This window comes from Myxine glutinosa, chromosome 13 (assembly GCF_964187855.1).
Source record: "Myxine glutinosa chromosome 13, kmMyxGlut1.1, whole genome shotgun sequence".
Taxonomy (NCBI): Eukaryota; Metazoa; Chordata; class Myxini; order Myxiniformes; family Myxinidae; genus Myxine; species Myxine glutinosa.
The window spans coordinates 47,239,617-47,262,980 of NC_136273.1; the positions used below are offsets into that span (position 1 = coordinate 47,239,617).

The 23,364-nt window shown below is 44.7% G+C and overlaps 1 protein-coding gene across 6 annotated transcripts in view; it reads right to left on the reverse strand.

The window, feature by feature from the left end:
* Nucleotides 1–6,857: 6,857 nt before the first annotated feature.
* RGL1 (ral guanine nucleotide dissociation stimulator like 1) overlaps nucleotides 6,858–23,364 on the reverse strand; it is a 117,180-nt gene continuing 100,673 nt past the window's right edge. For all 6 annotated transcript variants that reach the window (XM_068134372.2, XM_068134366.2, XM_068134374.2 and 3 more), the window contains 3 exons: nucleotides 12,144–12,365; nucleotides 10,813–10,927; nucleotides 6,858–10,000 (listed from right to left, as the gene is read on the reverse strand). In XM_068134372.2, the coding sequence (XP_067990473.2) occupies nucleotides 9,798–10,000; nucleotides 10,813–10,927; nucleotides 12,144–12,365 (540 nt within the window). In that variant the 3' untranslated portion in view covers nucleotides 6,858–9,797. The remainder of the gene's footprint in view (nucleotides 10,001–10,812; nucleotides 10,928–12,143; nucleotides 12,366–23,364) is intronic.

Genomic DNA, 23,364 nt, shown 5'->3' on the forward strand with positions numbered 1-23,364 from the left:
CTTTATTTGGTTAGTGAGCACTTCATCATGATTTGAACACAGACCTTGTACATATTCCATGACTTCCTCCTTTATCTCCCTTTTAGTTTCCCTCCGTCTCTTCTTAATTTCACTCACCCCCTCTTCCACCTCCTCTAATTTTTCCTTTACCTCCTTCAGCTCCCGGTGCGCCCCCTCTATTTCTTCCTCTAACGCCACCTTAACCGTTTCGATGTGCGTCCTCACCTCTCGGTCCTTCGTCTCCATCACTTCTGTCACCTCCTCCAACTTCTTCGTCAACCCCTCATGTACCATCTGACATTCCTTTTGTGTTGCTATTAATTCGTTTTTAATGTCCTTTTGTGTCGCTTTTAAACCCCCGATGATTGCAGTGTTCTTTTCCACTTGGTCCGCTAGTTCCCTTTGTCCGACTGTCAGCTGTTCTACTCCCTTCGTCAGATCTTCTATTCCCCCTTGTAACTTAGCCGTATTATTTCTCACCTCTTTCTCCATACGCCTCTCACCTCGCTTTACCTCCTCGCGCAGCCCCGAAACCTCCTCACTCACCCCTCGTCGTATTTCCTCCATCTCTTTTGTAGATGCCACCCTCATCTGTCCCAATTCATCCCTCTGAGCATCCAGTTTGGTTTCTACCCCGATTTTCACCTCCTCTATCTGCTCTCCCATTTGTTTGATTTCCCTGGCAGATTGTTCCCCTATTTCCCGCAATTTGTCCTCCATCCTATTTTCTAACCCCATTAACCCATTTTTCACCCCCTCTAACTGATTCTCCTGGGCAGCCATTCTGTTTTCCACCCCCGTTAACCCATTCTTTACCTCTTTTATCCCGTTGTCTAACCCCTCAAAATTATTGTCTAACTTCCCAAATTTCTTGTCTAACTCCTTAAAATTATTGTCTAACCCCTCAAATTTGTCATCTAACTTCCCAAATTTATTGTCTAACTCCTCAAAATTATTGTCGAACTTCCCAAATTTCTTGTCTAACTCCTCACCGGTACCCCTCGCTTCGTCCCTCATTTGGTTTCCCAAGTCATTCCTCAGGTCTTCACTTGTCTGGACCATGAGCGCCTTTATTTGTTCCATACTGTCGGTTTTTTTCTGCATTTCCGCCATGAATTGGGCCATGAAGGCTTGTATTTGGGCCGCGCTAATTGGTTCCGCGACCGTGGCCCCCTCAACCACGTGCGTGAGGACGCCACTTTGCGCGTCTGATACTTCCGCAACCACATTGCTATTTTTCTCCTCCTCCCTATCCTCCATATACATTTCCCCGAGGTCCTGGGTCGATTCCACCCTGTCTATTTCTCCCACCGACATCCGATCGCCTTGATTGTCCATGGCGCGATCTCAAAATTCGGGTTTTGCTTTATAAAACAAAATAAATTTCGGCAGCTTGTAATTTTGAGCGCGTTAAGCGTGCTTCGGGTCCGATCTCCCTCCTCGACACCAAATGTTACTGCTATAACACAATTGGTGTTCCAAAATTTGGGCCTAACAAATTTAGGCCCAGGTCCGAATCCAACTCCTGACAACCAAATGTTACAGACGCGGCTTTTAGATGTTATATTGACCGAGCGGTGGTGTATTTAACCGCGTCCGAACAGTTACTCCCCGATTAAAACCCGACTCCACCCGACGTTGACCAGATCGCCCCACAGATATTCAATCGGGAAATCTCTAAAGCGACCGAAAGAGAAGGAAAAAGAAGAAGAAGAATACGGAGGAAGAACAGATTTATTATACACACACAGCGATGGATGGAAGAAGCAGTAACACAGCGAATGGTTAACTTACACTATTCATTTTTACTTAGCCCCAAGACAAACGAACAGGACAGGACGTTCACACTTACACAGGGGATAATTGCAGGCAGGTAAGGCTTGAGATGGATCGCTTGGCCGGGAGCGCGCAGTTCGCAATCCCTCGCGGTTTTGGCGGGAAACCCTCCGTCGTGTATCCACCGCGGTAGACGTCCCGCGCTGGTTCGGCACACCTGCTCCCCTTCTTGGGGCGGGGCCGTCTCCCTCCTTTCAGCGCGTCTCTCCAAAGCTGGTCTCCTTGCCGAGTACCTCTCCTCTTTGGCTTGGAGCGTTTCGCATCTCACCGCCTCTCTTTGGTGCAGCCTCGTTGCTCCTCTCCCAGGGTCATCTCCAGCTCATCTCCAGTCATCTCTCATCTGCTAAAGCAGTCCCTTGCAGTCGCTTTTATCACCTCGAGCGAAATCAAGCCGCCGACTCCGAGGGCACGCCTACCGGGTCACTCACCGCGGTGTTGATTGGCTGTTAGGGCTGGTTCACTCCTTGCTTCTTATGACGAGGTGGAGACACGCCTTTCTTCCCCAACCTTACCTCGTGGCCAATGGTGGTTTGAAGAAAACCAGCCAAAATGCGGAAGGCAATTGGAAGGGAGGTTTTGGGGAAATTGGAAGGGCCTACGCTTATTTTGTTTGATACAATGCAAAGTCAATCTAGTGGGAAAACACATACTTAGCCTACATGGAATAAGGAAATACACTATTTAAAAGATATATCGTGACCTGCGTGTATATTTCATGCAATTAACTAGGACGCTGACTGCGACCATTATTTACATTACAGGGTGGTACCGTACGTTTGTAACGTTCACATTGTAACGTTTCCATTGTAACGTTTTCACATTCATTACACTTCCTCCAAAATTGTTACACTTCTCAAAAACCGCTACACTTCTCAAATTCGTTACACACTTCTCAAAATCGTTACAATATATATATATATATATATATATATATATATATATATATATATATATATATATATATATACATATACATACAGACTTGGCATTTAATATGGAATATTTTTTTTTGTGGGGGTGAACTTACTTTTCAAGATGACTTAGAACCAAAAGTTCATTGGAATTATGTTGAAATTATTCTAGATTTTGTTAATGTGACCTTTAAAAGAAACAAAAACCACATTTGACATTTCGAAGCAAATAAATTGATCCTTGAAAGTGATGTAAACTGATATCGAACTCAATTCACGGACAGTACTGTGTTAAACTTCTGTACGTTTTCCAGAAGTATCTCTTTATTTTGCACATTAGCCAAAAAAAATTTCAACAAAAACAAAAGCTAAATTATGACTGGGATTACGGACAGTAAAATTACAGTTCAGTACTTCGTGTAACCCGCACGAGCATTCAGGAGAGCACGTACACGTCGAGGCATGCTGTTCACGAGATTTTCCAGGGATTGGACAGGAATCGCTTGCCATGCAGTGACAATAGTCTGCTGCAATTCACGCACAGAGGTCGGCTGCTGGTCCAAGTTGTCGATTTGACGCATTAATTCTGCCCACAAGTTCTCTATCGGATTCATATCCGGGGACATGGCAGGCCACTCCATATGCTCTACACCACGGTCAGCAAGAAAGTGTTGGATCATGCGAGCACGATGAGGCCGTGCATTGTCATCTTGGAAGACAAAGTTTCCTCGAAAGGCTGCACGAGCAAATGGAAGCAATGTTTCTTCCAGAATGACCCTGTACTTGAACTTGTTCAGGTTTCCATTTAGAACAACCAGGTCAGTTTTGCCCCCTGCATGAAAAGCAGCCCAAACGGTCACCCCACCACCTCCAGCTTGGACTCTTGGCACTATACAATCTTCGTTGTGGGCTTCATGCACTTGTCTGCGCACTCGGACGCGGCCATCTTGACGATAGACCAGAAATCTAGACTCGTCACTGAAGGTCACGTGATTCCAATGTCCTGGCTGCCATTGACGGTGCTCTCTGGCCCACTGCAATCGGCGCTGGCTGTGTTGTCTGGTCAGGCGTGGCTTTCTCGGGGGACGCCTGGTACGATAGCGTGCTTGAACCAGTCGTTGGTTGACTTGCCTTCTGGATACAGGCACATTTGTCAGTTGCTGCCACTCAGCCCTAAGCCGATTAGCTGACTTGGTACGCCCATTGCAGACTAACCGGTGCAGCTGGCGATCACCTCTCCTTGTGGTTCTGCGTGGATGTCCTGGCCTCGGTATTGGAGTAGGGACACCCCTCTGAGCATTTCGTTTCAGGATCTTTGACACCTGACCTTGAGTGATGCCATACTGCCGAGCAATAGCACGCTGTTTCATGCCAGAAGTTCGTAAAGCCACCACTCCATGACAAACAGCATTGTCAAGTTGACGGACCATCTCCAGAGGAAGCCACAATAACTTTTGTAGACGTGCAGCAGTTGTTTTCCACTAATACAGAACGAAACAACCCTTATATACCCGATTGTGAAGCCAATCGTCAAATGTACCTGTCCTTACATTTTGTCACGCCACCTGTGATATAATCCTGTTTTTTTTTTTTTTTTTTTTTTGTATACAAGATCGAGGCTCGTGAAAGAGCGAACATTAATCACACAGAAAGACAAACCGACACATAAAACATATAACATCGGGAGCGGTAGACAAGATGGGGAGAGAGGGGGAAGGACACAAACACAACATTTGAGAGCAGGGACCGAGAGACATGGAGACATCGAGAGATCTGAGAGAGGGCGAGGGCTTTGGGGGGGGGGCATGGGAAGGGGGCGGTGGGAGAGGTATAAAACATATGGACACTGCCAGGACTTCCAGGAAAGAAGTTGGAATTTCAAACAAGGTGGATCTGGGGTGAATTAGCGGGGGTAGAAAAGATCAAGGTTTTGGATGGGGGAAGATAAGAGATGGTGGTGAACAGCTGTTTTAAAGACCTGGAGGGAGGAGTGGGATTGAAGGGAGTGAGGGAGTTTGTTCCAGAGGCGGGAGAAAAGAGGAATGAAAGAGTGAAGGTGAGCAGAGAGCCGAGATTTCGGCAGTTTAACCATCAGAGGGTTGCTGGCAGATCTTGTGCGACCTGTAGGAATATTTGGGGGACAGAGCACAGAGAGAGCTGGGGGTGCAAGGCCGGAGAGGAGTCGGTAGAAGACAGAAAGACCACCTACCTGCCTGCGGTGAGTGAGTGAAAGGCCCTCAGAGATAGCTTCATCGCGGGAGATTCCAATAATTCTGAAAGCTTTGGTTTCAACAGCGTGAAGCCGAGCTAGGTGTGAGGCAGGAGCACCGGCCCATAGGGGAGAACAGTATTCCATTGAGCTGCGGATGAAAGCCTTGTATGTGGTGAGGAGCTCAGGTGTGCCGAGGAAGGACTTCGCACGACGGAGGATGCCCAGTCGGCGACTGGCTTTGGAGGCCAGCTTGGAAATGTGGTTTTCCCAAGAAAGATCATGGCAGATAGTGAGACCCAAAATCTTGAGCGACAGAACTTCTTGGAGAGGATTGTTGAGAAAGTAGATGGGAGGGTTGTCCAGTCGATCTTTTCGGAGACATGTTATTGACTGTTATTGACTTCTTGCTGCGAAAGACAATCAGTGACATGGTTCTTTCAACAAAGACATCACCGAAGGGTAAAATAAACTCACCAGATTGATATACTGAGTTCAGAAAGTAAACCCAAGTCAAGAAAAAAAAAATATTCCATATTAAATGCCAAGTCTATATATATATATATATATATATATATATATATATATATATATATATATATATATATATATATATATATATATATATATATATATATATATATATATATATATAACTGTGAGAAATAGTAGAAACTCCACAGTACGAGCAGGGCGTCTCATTTGCATTGAATAAATAATCGGGAGATTGAATAAGACGCGGACGTAGCTTCAGGGCTTCGATCTTTAATTCGACAAGCTTTCGACCAACAAAGGTCTTCTTCTGAGTCGTCACCGGCCCCAAGTTCATATATATATACATATTGTTGCAGATCCTGGGTCTGTTGACGTACTAAGGTGGGGGTGAAGAGTGAAGACCCTGTTTCCCCCACAGACACCGGATCCACATAGTTGTGGTAAGCCCCTCAAACCACCACAATAAGTCGGAGCAGGTACTTATAATTTGTTCAGGATGCTAGCAATAACTCGCCTAATCTTTAGGAAACTCACGGTGGGATCTAATGCCTGCAAAGCAGCAGCTTGACAGTTGTGGTTCAGGAATTGAGCCCAAACTAAACTGCTCAAAGGTAAGTGCGCTGTCACTGCACCACCCCCTCAGACAAATAAGTTATTTAAAAAACAAAATGACTGACCTACAGGAGGGAGGCACAAGCCCACACTTTGTGGTTTTCTCTTATAATGCCCTCCGAACAACTTGGGGCGCACACCAAAACCCCATCTCAAACAAAAGCACCACCCATATCCCACAAGTAAAAAATAAATAAACAATAATGACTTCCGAATAGAAGCATAATGAGCATCAAGCCACCACATATTTCTATACACATCATGAAAATGTCAAAATGCCTCTCCTAGTTCCTGGATCACATCGCCATCAGTCGATGAACGATGATAGATCAAGGAGCTGCAACACCGCACAACTTTCCCCTAAACCTGGAAAACCTATTGTTTTAAGCTCTCAAATTCAATTTACTCACTGCCTCATATTCGTCTTCATTTTAAAGGAACTCTTCTGAATGGTTTTGTATATTTACAATCCCACTATGTACGTGACGGAATAGAGTGCCACCAAAACCAAGTGCGTGCCATTGTGTCCCGTCGGCGTGCACACAATCATCTTGTTTATATTTCAATCATGGCTACAAGCTATATGGCAAGCAATTTCATCACGAGGCAAAATTAAATTAGAAATCCAATTCCGGAATCGGTGCGGCATTTAAAACCGGACAAGCAAAACAAACGCACGGCACCCTTGTGGCGTGCTGATTATTGGCAAGAGAAACAAACCTGCTCAAAATCGGCTGTCAGTGCACACAATCCCAGGATTAGCTTCGTTAGACACAAAGGACATCATACCGAGGCAGAATATTAATGCCCAAAACAAGCATTTATTGCATTGCTGGAAAAATGAGCCATTTGTCATCCCTACGGTTAATGCATGTGCACTCGACAGGTCTACTCGCAGACTGAAGGTTTTACATCAATTGCACGAAAGCTATATCAAAACACTATCAATGCAAGAATAAGAATATCAACAATAAATAATATGTATGTGCATCGACACATTAAAAAAAAAAAGGAGTACGGTTCTCGGACATATTCAAATTACTATTTAACATGTGAATAACTAATAATGGCATCTTTTGCACATCGACAAAAAACAGCCTCCTCAATCTGAAACCACATGTCAGACAAAACTGTCATCCTGCACATGGTTTCAAATTAGTGGTAAAAGGCGGAGCTGCCTGCCGGTTGACATACACCATTTCTGGCACAGTATTAAAGGTACTGGGATCACGGGCAAGTCGCGACACCGCGAGGGTGTACTCATGGCTGGTGACTTACGGAGTCTGTACAGTACCCAACTTTAGTGATTTGCACCTATTTTACCCACTAGCCACTCAGCTTTCCAAGATATTACAAAACTTAGGATTCATTCTAAAATTCAGTTCCGTGCGTTGTGATCGCAGACAAAATAATTATCAAAAATCCATACAGTAAACTGCTCTCATCAATAGCCCACTTAGCTTTATCCTGATGATTTAAACACTTTAAAAGGCACAAAGAGCTGACAAAGTGAGAAGCACCGCAACACAATGGCATTTGTAGTGTCCTCCGCCACTCCCCCTTGCCCTTTCCCACCACGGCCCTCCCCCATCCCCATAACTTGTGGCCCAAAATTGTGACATTTGGCCTCAAGTTGAGATTTCCAAGTAGTAAGATCACTTAAAAGTCAGCAAAACAGATAATACATCAGCAATCTATAAATAAGGAATGCCTCTCTACCCTTATGACAAGAAATTTGGAACTAGCCCAATAAAAAAACGAATATATTTTTGGCACCCTACAGGTGAAGTGTAATTACATGGGAACACAGGATGAATGAGTGAGAAATGTGAAGGAAATAATATTGAGTAGCTCGAAGGAAATGAGAAAACATCAGAAACTATCACATAAGCACACACTGCTAAACCAAAGGCTCGATGTATCAGGTTGTGACCAATCATGTCCATCTCAAAAATGTTTAACTTGGCACAAAAATGGACAAGAAATTCCAACTCGAATGCACCGGCCATCTCAGCACTATGGAATTATCGGTCAGATGCTCTTTATCCTGTCAGTACGAATTTGCACGAGAAGATACCACAAACCGACTACAAACATTCAAAATACATGTTAACACGAAAAGTACGTGACACTTGAGCAAACATGCATGTTGACACACGTGATGTGCCCATCGACCTAATTGTGATACACACATTTTTGTTTATTTTTTTTAACGGCCTACGTAACCAAGATGTCAACTATGGAAATAATAAAAAAGAAAACAAACAAAAGACTCAGAAGAAAAAAATAATCGGAATGATGACAAATACAGCAAATTCTCCTGAAAACGAATGCTCTTTTCAAATAATTTTGACAAGATAGTTGCAGAAATTAAAGATTATCCAAAAAATCCCTAACGATAAATGTGTTGTTTTCATCTTTTGTTATCATCTGGTCAAAATTTGTCTGAAAATATTCGTATTCAAGTCGGTCTACGAATATGTCCCTATGACATCATCGTGGCTCAACAAGATGCAATAACAGATGAAAACTAGAACGGCACTTGGTAGAGCGCATACCCCCACCAGGCTGAACAGTTTACATTTTGTATCCCACCGATAGGCCGGATCTGGATTCGGACCAAAACCAAAATTTAATCAGCTTGTTCATGTCACCTAACCAACCCCTCCACCAAGTTTTGTCGTAACTCGTCCACAACTATGAGATATTGTGCTATATATCGTTTTTGGCCCTATCTCTCAATGGTGAAGAATCACGAAAGAAATTCTAGTATTCAGATCCGGATCTTCACCAAAATCTTGTCAATTCGTCCTTGTCACACACCCAACCTATCCACTAAATTTCATCCAAATCCATCCATAACCTTTGGAGATATCCTACTCACAGACAGCCAGACAGATAGGGGTGAATACATAACCTCCTACAGGTTATGTATGGTTATGTATGCAGGTCCACCTTCAGTGATGGAGGTAATAAAACAACAGCCAAAAATTCCTTCACACCAATTGTTGTTGAGCCATTGTGATGTCATAATGTAACAATGGGTGCAGAAAAAACAATCAACTCAGGCATTCATTTGGATTAATCAGATAAAACTCCAAATGATGAAAAGAATAATAAATAATGATACAAGAGTCTAAATCTTACGTTTAATAAAAGTGTGACAAATTCATTTCAAAGGTCTAAACCTGTTACTTCTGCCAAACGCTATTTAAAACCATCTTGAATGAGTCCAAGAGTGCCACAGAAGTAGGTGCGACAGCAAATCAAAGTAACTGGTAGACTGGACCACAGCTAAATGAGCTGCACCATTCTTACGGTTTCACCTCTTTAAAACAAAAGGCTAACCAGTCTTTTGTTGAAACAGCATTACTCCACGCACATTGAAAATGCGCCCAAAATGTACTGCAAGGTCAGCAAAATGCAGGAGAAACAGAACTGTAAAAAAATATAAGCTTTTCTTTTTTGCTCTAGAGAATCAACGACGATCAAGTGTCAAAACGTTTCACAATCACAGGAAAGTGCCTTTTTATAAGAACTCCACGAGACATTTGGTCACTGTTCACTACAAGTCAATGAGAGTCTTGGTCTGGAGCCAAAGATTTGTGCCTCGGAGTTAAAAACAAAAAACAAATAGAGGTTCCAGGTAAAAATTCAGCCTCCCTTTTTGGCTCACAGACCCAAACATGCCCATTGCTCATCTACATGTCCAAGGCCTTGCCAATGCATGGACATCACATTGTTAGCTTGGTGAGGCGCTCCACCAGGCGGCTTGGGGAGCGCGCCCGCGGGAACGTGGCACTTTGATAATCATGGCCCTTGTCAAAGGCCCAAGATGGCTTGAATGCAGAAGTGCTGTGTCGACGGAGGAGAAAGTCGTACGCGGCTGAGGACACCATGGCATAGTAAACGTAGGCACCCTTTGGGATGACAAACTCTGCATGCAACGCAGAGTTGGAAAAGAAGAAGAGGAAGCAAAAGAGAATGACGATGTGACAGAAAAGAGGCGATTGAAAAACAATTCCTTAAATTGTCAAAATAATCTTTGCCAAAGCCAAGATTTTAGTCATGTGATCATTGCAAATCCTTGCTTTGACTAGTTGCATTAGTTGAAAATAGCAAGTATGGGTCCAATGGTGGATTAATCGTATGACCAGCGTATCGTATGTTGTGGGTTGAAAGCCTCGTTGAAAGCAACAGTACTAAAGAGGGAGGAGTGTGATTCTAGTCTCAGGAGAATTACCATGTTGCTATCGGGTGGTCAATTAAAACCCAGATGGCTCACTAATGATATCTTCAAGAATAAATAATATACACTGTGGTCGACTTTCAGAATCTTAGTGCAACTTGTGATGGGTACTAAAAAGCTATCTATGATTTAACCAAAATTCCTCCAACCCAAAGGGAAAGAAAAATATTGCACAGACTATCGGTGATTATTCCACTGCAATCCCATCCAGGTGGAATCCAGGTGGAATCCAGGTGGAATCCAGGTGGAATAAAACAAAAGCAATATACCTACATAAGCCTGGTGTTGGCTAACGGTTAAGGTGGCTGGCTTGAGACCTCAGGGTACTGAGTTCAAGCCCCTGTCATTCCGATGAATTAACACCAGGTGGGTTGACTCAGCCTGTCATCCTTCCGAGGTCAGCAAAATGAGTACCAGCTTACTGGGATGAATGAGCCATTCGAGTATCCTGCATCGGAGTGCAGGTCATCAGGTTTCAAATTGTCAACCGAGTTCCTCACCTTTTCTCTCCCCAATGAGCTGCACCAACAAGAAGTCATCAGGTTTCTCGAGATCCATATTGTGCTTGGACAATGCCCTCTTCACGACCACTTCTGTTTTATCTTGGCTCTTGAGCTGGAAAAGATCGGCAGAGAAACTGGCAGTTGGGAGTGTGGGGCATAACCTTTCTTTGTTTGATCGGTTGGGGTTGGGAACGTGTTAGCCCTTAACCTCGTGTGGATTCAAACCCATTATGAGATTGACCATTGCCGTGTCCAATTGACTGATCACGCAGTCCCCTCACATCCTGGTATAACTTGTCAAAACCCAAGCCCTGCCGCTGTGGTCTTGTTGCTTAAACAAATGTACACTGTCATCTCCATTAATGATACAGGGCCCTCATTTGTAAGTGACGCTTGGAACTCATATCACGTTATTTTAAGGTTCACTATTGGTAACGAGCCAGGAACCCTTGCATTTCACAAGTAAAAGCTTTACAACCTTTTATGGGTGTCAAAATAAAGCAAACCACAGCATCAATCGAATGTATATTGCTGCGATGGACAGTGGTTATGTTTTCACCTCTGTCTGTTTGTGTGCAGATGTCTCAAAAGGTTGTGGACGGATTCTGCCGAATTTGGCAGATGGGTTCGGGATTTGACAAGGAAAAATTGATTCGATTTTGATGAAGATCTGAATTCTAGAATTATTTTAAGTCATTCTTCACCATTGAGAGATAGGGCTAAAAACTATACATAGCACAATATATCAAAAAGTTGTGAATTAATGAATGAATGATCGTTTTAAGGCCATTTTCCCCGCTAGAGCAGGGGTTAGCCTTGCGGGCCCCATGACAATCATGGTTCCCTGTTTGAGGCAATGTTTTTATGGCCGGATGCCCTTCCTGACGCCAACCCTTGGTCGCCTCTTACGATGCGCAGGGATATGGTGTACCTATTCTAAACCAGGGTACACACCGTGATCATTCATCCCAGCAAGCTGGTACTCAATTTGCCGACCTCAGAAGGATGACAGGCTGAGTCAACCCCCCTGGTGTTAATTTAGCGATCGACCGGGATTCGAACCCAGGATCCTAGGATCCCAAGCCGGCACCCTAACCACTAAGCCAACACCAGGTTGTGGACGTATTATAACAAAACTTGGTGGATGATTTGGATAAATGACAAGAACAAGCTGACTGGATTTTGGTTCAGGTCAGCAGATCCAGATCCAGCCCATCAGTGGGATACAAAACGTAAACTGTTCAGCCTAGCGGAGGTATGTGCTCTACCCAGTGCCGTTCTAGTTTATCACTGCGATGATAAGAGGGTGAGTGTACAGCCTCGCTCACCAGTAAGCTTTTGTACAAGTTGCCAGTGGGAAAATCCAAGCTCACTCGGATGATGCACTCGTCATCGGCCTGACGGTTGTAAGCAGGACCGGGTGGGTGCGCCGTCGGGGTGGCCGGGGAGCTGGCCGGCGATGTTCCTGGAGATGTCCCGGGAACCACGTCTGAACCAGAACGCTTGTGTGAACGCTTCAACCCCAGCGTTTTTGGAAAGGTGCCCTCTGTCTGTTCCGAAGGAGATGGAGGGTGGGATCCGTTTAGGATTAATCAATGTAATATGACATTAATTAATAAGATTAACTATTCACAATAATATTGCAGAGAAGCAAAATAGGCATCTTGAATATGCTGAAGTTAAGAGACCTTTGGTCCGTTTATCATATGTATGTATGTATGTTATGTATGTATGTATGTATGTATGTATGTATGTATGTATGTATGTATGTATGTATGTATGAAGGTATGTATATATGAGCGACCTGAGAATCAAGGAGGACCTTGTATATATGTCCATCATATATCAATCTGGGAAAAAAACATTAGGAAACGTGTACGATGCCCAATTACAAGGAAATAAGGAGACTATGAACAAATTAATACAGTACATGACTGGAACATGTGATCACAGCATCATGAGCTCAGAATCAAATGCGAAACAGAATCAAATCAGAATCAGTGCTCAGAATCAAATCAGAATCAGTGCTCAGAATCAAATCAGAATCAGTGCTCAGAATCAAATCAGAATCAGTGCTCAGAATCAAATCAGAATCAGTGCTCAGAATCAAATCAGAATCAGTGCTCAGAATCAAATGCAAAACAGGCCAACCCAAATTATTTCTGGTGATACAACGATTTCTACCTGCAAATCATGGCATGGCAGGTTGCTTACCTCACGTCAGTTTATCACATGGTATGCACTCTGATCTTTACGGGCCTTCAAGTTTGATTATGGGTTCCATCACTGTGGATTGCTCCAAATACAGTATAACATCGCTTGGGAGCACAATAAACATACAGATCACACTGACCCACGATCTTTCAGCACGAGTCACGGGTGGAAACGAAATGTGAAATCCGCAATGGGCATCACGAGACTGATCCTGGTAATCATGACTTCCTTCCTCCATATGCATCCACCAATCAAAACTTGCAACATAAAGCTGCAGGTGTGAGTACGGCTATTAATGTACGTGGCACTATATAATTCTTGCTTGCACAACGAAAAGTCTACTAATAGAACACTCCTCACAAATACAGTGCGGTACTTTCTGCCTGAAATACAAATAGTATGCAAGACAGATATACAAAAGCTAAATGCGTCTGTGTCGTGCACATCATCTCAAGACTGGCTTCAACAGCTCCAAATGATCACTTTTTGTTTTTAGCACATTGTGCCCACCATTTTCAAACTGCCAATGTTAGATCAGGCTCACATTCGGTCAATATTAACCATTTTTAGACACAAATGAATATTGCTTGGTTGGCCCACCATAGACTAGATTACAAGATCTTGATAAAACATCGAGTGTGTTTAACTTTTTCCATGTCAAAACCAGGCCTTTACGCAGATTATCTGACACATCATATACAGCCAGTGTTTCACAAAATCAAACAATTTTTTTAACTGAAAGTTAGGCTCAATGGGAATCAATAAGAAAAATAAAATCCAGACTTGGTGGTGCAATGATTAGAGCGTCCGATCTGAGTCTGGGAGGTCAGCAGCTCAAACACGGACCAAGTCATACCAAAGATTTAAAATGGTACATGCTGCTTCCCTGCTTGATGCTCAGCATTTAAAACGATAAAGTACAGACAAACAACCATATGTTAGCAACCACTGCACAGGCTTGACGTGCAAAAAACAGAGGTAAGCAACATATTGTGCAGGCTTGATCCTCAGCATGGAAGTTCCTTGTAAGGGAACTCATTTTAAGCTTTTTATTTGGATGACATGAAAAGCTAAAATAAATAATATAAAAAGCACCAAATGTGATATCAAGCACCCCTTCAGAACTCAAGTGTTAAGACAGCCAAGCTAAAGAAAAATAAACAGGAATGGAGATGGCACGAAACCAAGATTGTGTGTAAAATACGAAATCAAGAGAACTAATGGAAGTCATGAGGATACAACATGTCAAATAAACCTCCCGAGTCCTGAGCCAGGACTTGCTGATTTATTTGCATATATATATATATATATATATATATATATATATATATATATATATATATATATATATATATATATATATATATACACATACATATATTTAAAATATATATATATATATATATATATATATATATATATGCACATATATATATATTAAAAAAATAAAAATATATATATATACGTATATATATATACTAGAGAGGAAGACCGCCAGCCATGCGTGGAGATTTCCATGGATACCAATGGTTTTAATTTTTACCATGGTTTTAATCTATTTTCCTTATAAGTTCTTAGATGAAGTTAACAAAAAAAAAATTTGTGGGTGTAATTTTCTCCACATAATAGGACTTTATGTAGCGGATGTCGATATGACGTAGCAGGAGAATAACGGAAGCAGATCTTTCGCGCCCTCTCAGGTTTTCTTCTGGCGTCATTTTCTGTTTTGTGTTGAAGTTGAACGTGGTCGTTTTGAATGCTTCCTTCAGCGCTTCATCGCGAAATCAAACAAAATGGCAGAATATATTCGCGTTGCGGATGATGAGAACGAGGAGCCAATGGAGGTCCCTTCTGAAGAAGATGGTATGGTGCTTTTGTCAACAGTCACAGCACACTTTCCTGGCGCCTGCGGCCTAAAGTACCGAAACCCAGACACGCAGACCATGCGCGGGGTTCGCCTTGTGGAGGGAGTGCTCCACCCGCCCGAACCCGGCTGGGGAAACATCATGTACATTGTCAGTTACCTGAAAGGTGCGTTTAAGTTTATAGATCACTAGCAGAAGTACCCGGCATTGCCGGGCGGGGGAGGGGAGGGGAGGGGGAAGGGGAGGGGAGGGGAACGGGGGGGAGGGGAGGGGAACGGGGGGGAGGGGAGGGGAACGGGGGGGAGGGGAGAAGAGGGGGGGGGAGGGGAGAAGAGGGGGGGGAGGGGAGAAGAGGGGGGGGAGGGGAGAAGAGGGGGGAGGGGAGGGCGGGGGGGGGATGGGAGGGGAGAGGGGTGGGAGGGGGAGGAGGGAGGGGGAGGGGGGAGGGGGAGGGGGAGGGGGGTCGGGCAGCTTCTTCTCGGTGGTCACCCATAAAATAGATATGTAAAAATTTCGGTTGCTCACCTGGTTGAGGGTGGATAGAGCCAATGAGGTGGTATACCAGGCCTTGCACCTTGAATGTAGGCATGAATCCTTGCTCAGTGACGATGCGATCTGCTCCAAACGAAGTCATTTGGAACGAAGAGTTGTAATTACGGATTTCCTTCAGGAAGTGTCTGGATTGAGTCGTAGTTGATTGAAGTAGTTCTTTCAAAGGTTCCGGTGGAGATTGGAGAGAAGGCAAAAGGACATTGCCTCCCCTGCAACACATTCCTGGTGTTTCTCCCTTCCATTTCAAGGCATGGCAAAACTGACAGTGTGAACGACATGGAGCCAATATCAACGTTTGAGGAGTAGTCAGTGTTCGGATTGTAACTGAATGCAGCCTTCTCCCATGCAATGGCCGGCTGCCGTCTGCCTGATGGTTGCCAGTTGTTGAGTCGTTTTTGGCGCTGTTCTTCTGTCTCCTGCTGTCTGGCCCTCGCTACACTTTGTTGATTGGCGTTTAGATGTGCCTCTGTCTCATATTCTGTCTCTCGCTGTCTGGCCCTCGCCAGACATTGTTGATTGGCGTTTAGACGTGCCTCTGTCTCATCTTCTGTCTCTCGCTGTCTGAATCTAGAGACACATTCTTGATTGGCTTGTCGATGGTGAAAAGTACCTTCATCGGCTTCATGGAGTCTCCGATCAGCGATTTTCCTTGCTCGGGAGGTTGAACGTGACAAATTTCTTTTCTTCGGTGCCATTGCCTTTATCACAGTCAGTCTTCCAGTCACTCACTCGTAGACAAATTCAAAATACCAAATTCAAAATCCCAAATTCAAAATACTCGGAGACAAAATACCACGTTTACACGTGGTAAGAAACGACGCAAACGCACGATTGCTACTCTGCGTCGTGTCATGGGCGTGGCCAACGTGGCCTCATGCTCCCAGGTGATTGGCTAACTCGAGCTCGATAGAGCCATAATGCGCTACGTTATGGCAAAAAATATGGATCTGAAGATGAAAGAAAAAAAAACCTATGTGCTGTGAATGGCAATGTTCCTCACTCAAATGTGAAAAAACGCAATTGCGCGGCAAGGAACATCACGTGATCGCTCTGAGCGATGGATTGCAACTCTGCGTCCTGTCGTGGGCATGGCCAACATGGCCTCATGCTCCCAGGTGATTGGCTAACTCGAGCTCGAGAGAGCCATAATGCGCTACGTTATGGCAAAAAATATGGATCTGAAGATGAAAGGGAAAAAAAACGTCTGTGGTGTGAATGGCAATGTTCGTCGCTGAAATGTGAAAAAAGGCAATTGCTTTTCGCTCTGAAATACGTGCGAACACGTAACTGAGTTAATGGCGGCAAGGAACATCACGTGATCGCTCTGAGCGAATCAGCGCGCTGCTCTGCGACCGGTCAGATTCCGTGCATAAAGTCCTCGCTGAAATGCGCTGAGGTAAAAATATGGTTAAAAAATATTATGAAATCAATTTTTAGGTCGGCCATGTTCGTCCCAGGCTCAATGGCCATGTCTGTGCCAAATATCAAGTACGTGAGCCTCTCCGTTTAGGAGTCTACCGGTAACATTACACACACACACACACACACACACACACACACACACACACACACACACACACACACACACACACACACACACACACACACACACACACACACACACACACAAACTGTGTTTTATATTTATATAGATGCACATATATATATATATATATATATATATATATATATATATATATATATATATATATATATACAGTATATATATATATATATATATAAAATATATATATATATATATATGCACATATATATATTTAAAAAAAAAAAAATATATATATATATATATATATATACAGTATATACAGTGTGTATATATATATATATATATATATATATATATATATATATATATATATATATATATACACTACATGACCAAAAGTATGCGGACACCCCTTCTAAATAGTGGATTCGGCTGTTTCAGCCACACCCATTGCTGACAGGTATATATATAATCAAGCACACAGCCATGCAATCTCCATAGACAAACATTGGCAGTAGAATGGGCTGTACTGAAGAGCTCAGTGACTTCCTATGTCGCATCGTCATGGGATGCCACCTTTCCAACAAGTCAGCTCGTCAAATTTCTGCCCTGCCAGAGCTGCCCCGATCAACTGTAGGTACGGTTATTGTGAAGTGGAAACGTCTATGAGCAACAACAGCTCAGCCGCGAAGTGGTAGGCCACACAAGCTCACAGAACAGGACAGCCGAGTGCTGAAGCGTGTAGCGCATAAAAATCGTCTGTCCTCGGTTGCAACACTCACTACCGAGTTACAAACTGCCTCTGAAAGCAACGTCAGCACAACAACTGTTCATCGGGAGCTTCATGAAATGGGTTTCCATGGCAGAGCAGCCGCACGCAAGCCTAAGATCACCATGCACAATGCCAAGCATCGGCTGGAGTGGCGTAAAGCTCGCCACCATTGGACTCTGGAGCAGTGGAAATGCATTCTCTGGACTGATGAATCATGCTTCACCACCTGGCATTCCAACGGACGAAGCTGGGTTTGGTGGATGCCAGGAGAACGCTACCTGCCCAAATGCATAGTGCCAACTGTAATGTTCGGTGGAGGAGGAATAATGGTCTGGGGCTGTTTTTCATGGTTCGGGCTGGGCCCCCAGGTTCCAGTGAAGGGAAATCTTAACGCTACAGCATACAATGACATTCTAGACGAATGTGTCCTTCCAACTTTGTGGCAACAGTTTGGGGAAGGCCCTTTCCTGTTTCAGCATGACAATGCCCCCATGCACAAAGCAAAGTCCATACAGAAATGGTTTGTCGAGATCAGTGTGGAAGAACATGACTGGCCTGCACAGAGCCCTGACCTCAACCCTATCGAATACCTTTGGGATGAATTGGAACGTCGACTGTGAGCCAGGCCTAATTGCCCAACATCAGTGCCCGACCTCACCCAACAGAGTAGAAAGCCTTCCCAGAAGAGTGGAGGCTGTTATAGAAGCAAAGGGGGGGACCAACTCCGTATTCATGCCCATGATTTTGGAATGAGATGAGCACATATGGGTGTGATGTTCGGGTGTCCACATACTTTTGGCCATGTAGTGTATATATATGTGTGTGTGTGTGTGTGTGTGTGTGTGTGTGTGTGTGTGTGTGTGTGACACTGAACCGATCAGGACGCAACACAAGGAAAGGAACAGTAGAGAGATAGAGAGAGGGGGACACCAACAATGGGCTTGAAGGATAAAATGGAGGGAGACCTATTGATGTGGTTTTAAAAGCATGTTCAACTAAATGGGAGTCGAGCACAGGGAGGACAAGAAAACAATGATGGACAAGTGAATAAATCGAAAAACAGAGAAGAGCATGTCGTACGCACATCCCCAACAGTATTTCCCTGGACAATCCACCGAGATGCAATCCACAGCTGGCGATTCACGAATTGTCCGACTGCTAGCAGAATATGAAGCTAAACGTGGTGTATTCAAGAAGTTCTCCAAAGGAAACACATCAGTTCTAGAAAAGCAAATGTTGATTTTTCTTCGTCATCAGCCTGTGAAGAAGATTGTCATGGAGAAGATTGTCATTGCCCATGGAGAAGATTGCCAGCCTGTTTTCTGGTTTTTGTTGTTGTGTCAGCCTGTTTTCAGTCCACTGCAGGATGAAGGCCACCTCAACTAATGTTAGGGGTATAGGCATACTTGCCATGCTTGCCAAACGCAGGTTGGCGAGAGAGTTTGGGAAGAACAACAACAACATGCATTTTAAGGCCATTTTCCCTGCTAGAGCGGGACTTAGCCTTGCGGTCCCCATGACAATCTTCTCCATTTTGCCCTATTTTCTGCATCTCTCCTTGTTAACCCCCTTGCCCGCATTTCTTCTTCCACCATCTTTAGCCAAGTCTTTCTCGGTCTTCCCCGTCCTCTACTTCCTTCTACATTAACTTCCATCACTCTTCTCAACCAGTCACTTGCATCCTTCCTCAACACATGACCAAACCATCTCAACCTGTTCCTCTTCACAGCATCAATCACAGGCAATATTCCCATCATCTTTCGCAATTCATCATTTGTCTTCCTCTCTCTCAACGATACTCCGCACATCCATCGAACCATTCGCATTTCCACCCTTTCCAGCCTTCGTTGCTGCTCTACGTTCATTACCCATGTCTCGCTCCCATAAATCATAACACTTCTCACACATGCAGCATACACCTTTCCCTTCAGCTTCAGCGACACTCCTCCTCATCAGCACGCCACTCAGTTCCCGAAACTTCTTCCATGCACATCTCACTCGAGCAACCGTTGCCGAGTCTGATCCACCTTCTCCATTCAGCATGTCTCCGAGGTAGCAAAATGTTTTCACACCTTCCAGCTTCACGCCGTCTCCAAGATCCAACTCAACATTTCCTCCATCTGCAGCTCCCTCTGTGCACACCTTACACTTGAATGTAGCTGCCACACTGGTAAATGACCCCCTCAGACCACTACATTTTTGATGAACCCACTCAGCGCACATTGTACATTGAATGGAGTTCACTTCGACACGCTTCCTGCACACAGCACACGGCCACTTCCCAGTTCTTTCCACCTCACCACATGCTTTACCACTTGCCATCACCTTCGTCTTTCTGATATTCACCTTCAGACCTTTTGTCTCCATACATTCCTTCCACTTTTTTTTTTTTTTTTTCTTCTTTTTTTTTTGTATACTGAATCGAGGCTCGTGAAAGAGCTAACATTTACTTCACAAACAAATCGACCAGACAAACAAAATACACAAAAAGAGGGAGCGGAAGACAAGATGGGGAGAAAAGGGGAAGCACACAAACACAACATCCGAGAGCAGGGAGATGTGTGGAAGGGAGAGGGCCCGGGGGGAGGAGGCATGGGAAGGGGGGGGGGGGGGGGGAGGGAGAAGTATAAAGCACAAGGACACCAAGGACTTCCAGGACAGAAGTTGGTATTTCAAAAAGTGGAATTGGGGTGAAATTAGCGGGGGTAGAAAAGATCAAGGTTTTGGATGGGGGAAGATAAGAGATGGTGGTGAACAGCTGTTTTAAAGACTTGGAAGGTGGAGTGGGATTGAAGAGAGTGAGGGAGTTTGTTCCAGAGGCGGGAGAAAAGAGGAATGAAGGAGTGAAGGTGAGCAGAGAGTCTTGATTTTGGCAGTTTAACCAAAAGAGGGTTGCAGGCAGATCTTGTGCGACCTGTAGGAATATTTGCGGGACAGAGCCCAGAGAGAGCTGGGGGGGCAAGGCCAGAGAGGAGTCGGTAGAAGACGGAAAGACCACCAACCTGCCTGCGGTGAGTGAGTGAGAGGCCCTTGGAGTTAGCTTCATCGCGGGAGATTCCAATGATTCTGAATGCTTTGGTTTTAACAGCGCGAAGGCGAGCTAGGTGTGAGGCAGGAGCACCAGCCCAGAGGGGAGAGCAGTATTCCATTGAGCTGCGGATGAAAGCCTTGTATGTGGTGAGGAGCTCAGGTGTGCCAAGGAAGGACTTCGCACGACGGAGGATGCCCAGTCGGCGACTGGCTTTGGAGGCCAGATTTGAAATGTGGTTTTTCCAGGAAAGATCATGGCAGATAGTGAGACCCAAAAGCTTGAGTGACAGAACTTCTTGGAGAGGATTATTCAGAAAGTGGATGGGAGGGTTGTCCAGTCGGTCTTTTCGGAGAGACATCGTAAGAGTGTGAGATTTGTCAGGATTGAAAGACATGTTCCACTTGTTTGCCCAGTCTGTGATTTTGTCAAGGTCTGCAGAGAGTGAGGAGGCTGCAGACTGCCGATCTGAGGGATGAAGAATGGAGCGACAGAGAGTAGAGTCGTCAGCAAAGAAAGAACGTCAACGTCAGCATACGTCAACTTGTTCATCTTTTCCTTCAGTCCATCCATACTTTCCGCAATCAACACCAGATCATCTGCATACAACAACTCCCACGGCAAACCCTCCTTTACGTTCTGAGCCAGCACCTCCATCACAGCTACAAATAGTAGTGGACTTAGTACCGACCCCTGATGCACTCCCACCTTCACCTCAAACTCACCACTGTTCCCGTCCTTCGTCCTTACAGCTGTGCGCGCTCTTTTGTACATTGCCATCACTACTCTGATCAACCATTCCTCCACTCCTAACTTCCTCAATGCCCATGTCAATACTTTGCGTGGAACCCTATCGAATGCTTTCTCCAGGTCAACAAATCCAAAAAAACAACTTCTTCCTCTTCTCCATGTACTTCTCCTGCAACTGCCTCACAATGAAAAGCGCATCTGTCGTTCCTCTTCCTGGCATAAATCCAAACTGCATTTCGTCGATCTTCACTTTCTTCCTTATCCTCCTCTCCAACACCCTTTCCAATACCTTCATTCCATGCTCCAATAACTTTATCGCTCGGTACGAGCCACACTCCAGAGGGCCACCTTTCCCCTTGTATAGAGGGACGAGGGTACTCAGTTCCCAATCCACTGGAATGCGGCCTTCTTTCACCACCAGATTACAGATCTCTGTCATTCTCTTCACACCCCAACTTCCTGCTGCCTTCAACATATCTCCCACAACTCCCGTCGGCCCTCCCGCTTTTCCACTCTTCATTGCTTTTATCGCTTCCTCAACTTCCTTCTCAGTTATCTTCTCTGCCGGTCCTAAAACTGGGTTACTCTCTATGTTGCCATCCCATTCATTCTCTGTATTCAACAGCATTTCCATATATCTTTCCCATCTTCCTTTAATTCCATCTGGGTCGACAACGATTTGTCCCACTTCATCCTTCAAGCAACTCACCCCCATCACATTACACCTCTCTTTCGCTATGTGCTTTGCAATCCTGAATACTGCTTTCTGACCCTCTTCCGAATCCAAGCGCTCTCCGAACATTTTCCTACATGCCTCCTGCGCCTTTGCTACCTCTTTCTTTGCAGCCTTCTTGGCTGCCTTATAACTTTCATGCTCTGCTGTTTCTGCTCCCGTACCCTTCGCCTTCTGCCACTCCTTGAACTTCTTCCTCTTCTCGTCAATCCTCTTTCCAACTTCAACATCCCACCACCATGTGAAGGAGTTTGGGAAGGAATTTGTCATTTGCTCAGGATGCTGGTGATAACTCGCATCTTCTTTGAAAAGACACAGTGGGATATTTTACATACACCAACAAGCAATACTGGCAGATGGGTCCTCAGGCTAAACGTCCACCCGATTTTTGGAGCACAAATTGATGCATCACCTTGCCTGTGAAACACCAGAACGACAGTCTTCAGCCGGCTCATGATTCGAGCCCAGGCTAGACAGCTCATAAGAGGATGTGCACACCTTCAGTCTACCTTGCCAGGCGGTTATATTTTTCAATGCACAAGTACATACAGCAATCAGAAAGAAAACATATTTCCTCGTGTGTGTGTGTGTGTGTGTATGTGTGTGTGTGTGTGTGTGTCTGTGTCTGTCTGTGTGTGTGTGTGTGTGTGTGTGTGTCGTTGGTCGTCATCGACATCCGCAGGATTCAGAAGTTGGAACGTATCCATCTTCGTGTGTGTGTGTGTGTGTGTGTGTGTGTGTGTGTGTGTGTGTGTGTGTGTGTGTGTGTGTGTGTGTGTGTGTGTGTGTGTGTGTGTGTGTGTATCGTTGGTTGTTATCTCCATATGCGGGTTTCCGAAGGTGGAACGGAGCCCTTCCAGGTCTCAAAGTATCCATCTTCGTGTGTGTGTGTGTGTGTGTGTGTGTGTGTGTGTGTCGTTGGTTGTTATCTCCATATGCGGATTTCCGAAGGTGGAACGGAGCCCTTCCAGGTCTCAAAGTATCCATCTTCGTGTGTGTGTGTATGTGTGTATGTGTGTGTGTGTGTGTGTGTGTGTGTGTGTGTGTGTGTGTGTGTGTGTGTGTGTCGTTGGTTGTTATCTCCATATGCTGGTTTCAGAAGGTGACACGGAGCCCTCCCAGGTCTCA